General features: G+C 31.8%; 1 protein-coding gene across 3 annotated transcripts; it reads left to right on the forward strand.

Moving 5' to 3' along the window:
- The first annotated feature begins 909 nt into the window (after positions 1 to 909).
- On the forward strand, positions 910 to 2,970 carry LOC141485889 (uncharacterized). 3 transcript variants are annotated; one of them, XM_074183501.1, is made up of 5 exons: positions 910 to 1,058; positions 1,270 to 1,423; positions 1,536 to 1,840; positions 1,933 to 2,136; positions 2,334 to 2,970. In XM_074183501.1, the coding sequence occupies exons 2-5, from the start codon at positions 1,320 to 1,322 to the stop codon at positions 2,639 to 2,641; spliced, it is 921 nt and encodes a 306-aa protein (XP_074039602.1). In that variant the 5' UTR covers positions 910 to 1,058; positions 1,270 to 1,319; the 3' UTR covers positions 2,642 to 2,970. The 3 variants fall into 3 exon arrangements, with proteins under 3 accessions (XP_074039602.1, XP_074039601.1, XP_074039603.1); XM_074183500.1 differs by having other exon boundaries at positions 910 to 1,423; XM_074183502.1 differs by having other exon boundaries at positions 910 to 1,423; positions 2,405 to 2,552.
- The last annotated feature ends 1,108 nt before the right edge of the window (positions 2,971 to 4,078 follow it).

Consider the following 4,078-nt stretch of genomic DNA (forward strand, 5'->3'; position numbering starts at 1 on the left):
GCTCATGTCTACAGAGATAAACCAGCATCGACTGACGCTCTGGAAGCCAATATTGAAGCCTTTATACGTGAAATACCGGTCGATATGTTAGAAAGAGTATGCCAAAATTGGACCTAGCGCATGGGCAATCTAAAGCGTAGCCGGGGACAACATTCGCATAAAATCATCTTCAAACATTAAATTATATTGATCGTTTTATCGATTCCAATAAAGATTTCATGAATTTCTTGAAATTCTTCGTGTTGTTTTGAAAATCAAATCCTATACAAGTCAAAAAATCACCCGTGTATTATATCTGAGGGGGACTACTTTGAAGGGGACAAAATAGAAACTGATGAATAAATAAATGTATTTTGAGAAAAAAGAAATTCACCTTATTTTTCAACAGACCTCGTATACTTAATTTTTAGCTATTCAAATTGTAACATGGGCGTATTGATTAACAAAGCATATTATTTCAGATGATATTTTGGGAATGAGTTCGTAAATTAGTCCTGAGAGTAACACATGCGACGAGATTAGAAGCAAGAGAAATGAGTGAAATGTTTGGGTTACTGTAAAAACTTTCAAAAAACTAAACTTCATCACCGGTTCTCTTCAAGCCATATAGTAGAAAATTTGAGTACGGAATGATTCTCATAAGACCATTTGATTAGTCCTATTCAGTTTTTTATTGTTTTGAATTTTTTAAGGACATGTTAAACTTAAATAAAACATGAAACTTACTATTTCAACCTATTTGTAGACTAGCCATTTATGATCGGAGTGTTAAATGTGAGGTTTTATTTTTTGAGTAGAAAAGTTTGCGAAACGAGCGTAGCCAGATGAGCAATTTCACGAACAAAACAAAACTCACTTTCAACACAAATATAGTACAAAGTTGTTTGTACAACTGTCAAGTTTTCATAAGAAAATAAATAGGGAATTATTGGAAACGCTATAAGGTAAATGCCTTATTATGGTCGTTCCGAAAATGGGAGGTACGCATGCGCACTAGAAAAAATTTAATAAGGAAACCTTAATAAAATACTGCTTTCCCCTATTTACGACTAGATACGGTAAGTATTTAACGTTTCCTTATTTCCCTTATTCGAAAAACCTAACCTCACAAAAAACGGTTGTCAACATCAACTTTTTTTTTAATCTTTAAGTTTAAATTATAAAATATGAGTGGGCCAATACGAAGCCTTGGCCAAGAATACAGCACGAAAAAAAACAGATTAAGGTTTACTTATAATGATGATTTGGCTCTATTAAGAGAATTTGTAGGACAAAATCCCCTATCAAATCCCGAAGGATGGGAGGTGATAAAGCAGAACATGCAAATTTCGACTGGCAAGGCTTTCACAATTAGAACAATCAAACAACATCTGATACTAATAATTGAAATATGGATCAAGAAAGATGAGGTTGATAAAGTTAGGTAAGGAAAAAATGGCAGATTTCAGTGAACTTTCTGCTTACGCCTGAACACTCAAGGGATTTAAATATTTATACCAAGATTTAACGTTAGTAAATCCGTTAATATTTTGTAGATCAGGAATTGAGGATTGTTCAGAAAGGGACTTACTACTTCAAGAAGCTAGTGTATTATGCAAAGAATTTAACTTTGTAGGCCTAGACAGGCAAAAGAAAAAAACTCCAAGAGACTTACAATTATCGCAGTTAGGCAAAAAAGTGAGAAACAGTTACCTGGATCAAGTGGAACATATAAATGAAAATGCCTCCACATCCACCAAACAAGTATGTAACCAAAATCAAGACAATGGCAAATTTGTTTTACAAGAAATCATAACATGTGACCAAGAAAATGAAATCTTTTTTTATGATCATGATTATGGTAAGTGTTACTCAAATTCAAAAATAGTCATGTTTGTATACCTCTTGGCAAATAGAAGAAAATACCTTAGATTATTGTTCTATTTATTTCAGCTAGCTGTGTTGACATTGAGCTGGAGCCGCCAAGTCACCAAATTAACAATACAAATACATTGGAGATAAATTCTTTGAGTTACAATAGTTGTGATAAAAGGACCTTGGAGGTCATAAGTCCTAAAAAGACTCGAGGGTGTCTGGAATCAACTGCCACTCCAATACGTAAAACACAGTCTACAGACCAAAAAAGTAGTGTACTAGGTAAGCAGTACCTAGTTTGACTATTGTTTCATTCTTTTATAATGTGCAAATGGAGTCACAATAAAATACAAAAATACAGATCGTATATTTGTATTTTTTGTTTTCAAAATAATAATTTTGTTTGATAAACTCATCCTTATTGTTTGTAAAATCGCAATTTTAGTCTAAAAAAATTGTAAACTCAATTAACATGTTAGGCCCTTCGAGGACGCGAATTAAAAGACAGCCTATTAGAAGAAATGCCTTGACATATTTATCTCAAAAACAGGAGAGAGACTATGCCATAAGAAAAAAAGAATTAGAACTAGAAGAGCGAAAAATTGCTTTACAAGAAAGACAAATTAATCTTAATGAAGAAAAGCTAAAATTAGAAAAACAAAAATTAGAACTTGAAAATGAAGAACGGAAACAGCGAATGGATGGAGAAAAAAAAGAAAAAGAAGTTACTTTTAACATATTGCAAAAACTGATAGATACTCTTGCACAAAATTGCAATAAGGTATAATTTTGATAGATAATATCTGTTGGTTTTGTATATTTTTTGACCTTCCTTCGATTGAAACCAAAAATGATTAATATTTTTAGAGTATAAAGTTGTGATTTGAAAAAAATGTGATTTAAGTTTTGTAAAAATATTAGGTTTTTGTAAGAATAGGAATGTTACTTTTGTCGATTTAATAATTATAAATTAGAGTCTAATATATTTTTGTTGACTGTCTAAGACTGACTTTTGTAACAATGTTATGTTTTTTGTAGGTTTAGGAATGTTACTTTTGTAAAATTTTGTCCAATATATAATTGTTGACTTCAATAAAAGACTGATATAATAAATAATATTTTTTTTTTAATTTCAACAATTATTACAAAAAACTATCCAAAATATTCCTCTAAATTTGGGGGTTGCAGATTAAAGTAGTCTGCTGTTTGACAACCGTATAAACATGTGTGTGCATTTGTTAATAATACAGAGACCTTATATAGGGACTGCAAGTCCTGCATTAATAGTTTTTGATTTTTTTTTAAAATCTATAAATGCAAATTGTTGTATAATTTTCGAAAAACCCCATTCAACTGCAACTCGAAGAGTTTTCATTGAATTATTAAATTGTAATTGTTGAGGTGGCAACAGATTTGGCTGTCCTGGAAAAGGGGTGATAAGTAATTCCATAAGGCCATATCCCTGGTCACCAAACAAAACAAATTTATCGTTTTCACCAAACACTACTTTCTCTTCCAGTTGCTGGTACAAATTGCTCTCCCTAAAAAAATATAATGTTCAGACTAATAAATTACTTATAGTACCAACAATACCTAAATATGCCTGCATCATGCCTACGTCCAGGAAATGCTCCCATTAAACTTGTGATTATGCCATCTGGACAAAGCACACTTTGATATTTGAGGCAATGAAACTTTTTGTGTCCAGAATAGTATTCTTCCTGGTTAATGGAAGGACGACATATTGCACGGGCAGTTCCATCAATGAATCCCCAGCAGTTGTTTATAGCTGACCCCTTTGCAAGAATTGCCTAAAATAATAAAGATACCTAAATTACCTACTACAGTGCTACTATAGTACTACTACAGTTCTATTATACTTCTGAATAAAGCTAAAAAAAGGCAAATATTGTAATAAAGTAAAAAATAGATTTGATTTGTATCAAACAATTTGAATCCGATTATTATTAAAGCATTCTAAAATTATTGTGGAATGCTTTAATAATCATCAGATCCATCAATATACTTGAGCATATGATTCCAGTTTTTGCCTGTCTAACCACTGTAGAAGGTTTAAGTCCAATAAAAGGTCCCCTTTTTGGGCAATCATTATATCTACTGTTGTCCGGATTACTTGAGACAATGATTGCGCAGACATATTGAAAAAGGTTTTTAGGTCAATAAGTCTACTTGGATAGGCTAACCTCTTTAGTACTATGCACAA

This window comes from Leptinotarsa decemlineata, unplaced genomic scaffold, assembly GCF_025532065.1.
Source record: "Leptinotarsa decemlineata unplaced genomic scaffold, Ldec_3_MD MMD2_tig00026340_RagTag_RagTag, whole genome shotgun sequence".
Classification (NCBI taxonomy): domain Eukaryota; kingdom Metazoa; phylum Arthropoda; class Insecta; order Coleoptera; family Chrysomelidae; genus Leptinotarsa; species Leptinotarsa decemlineata.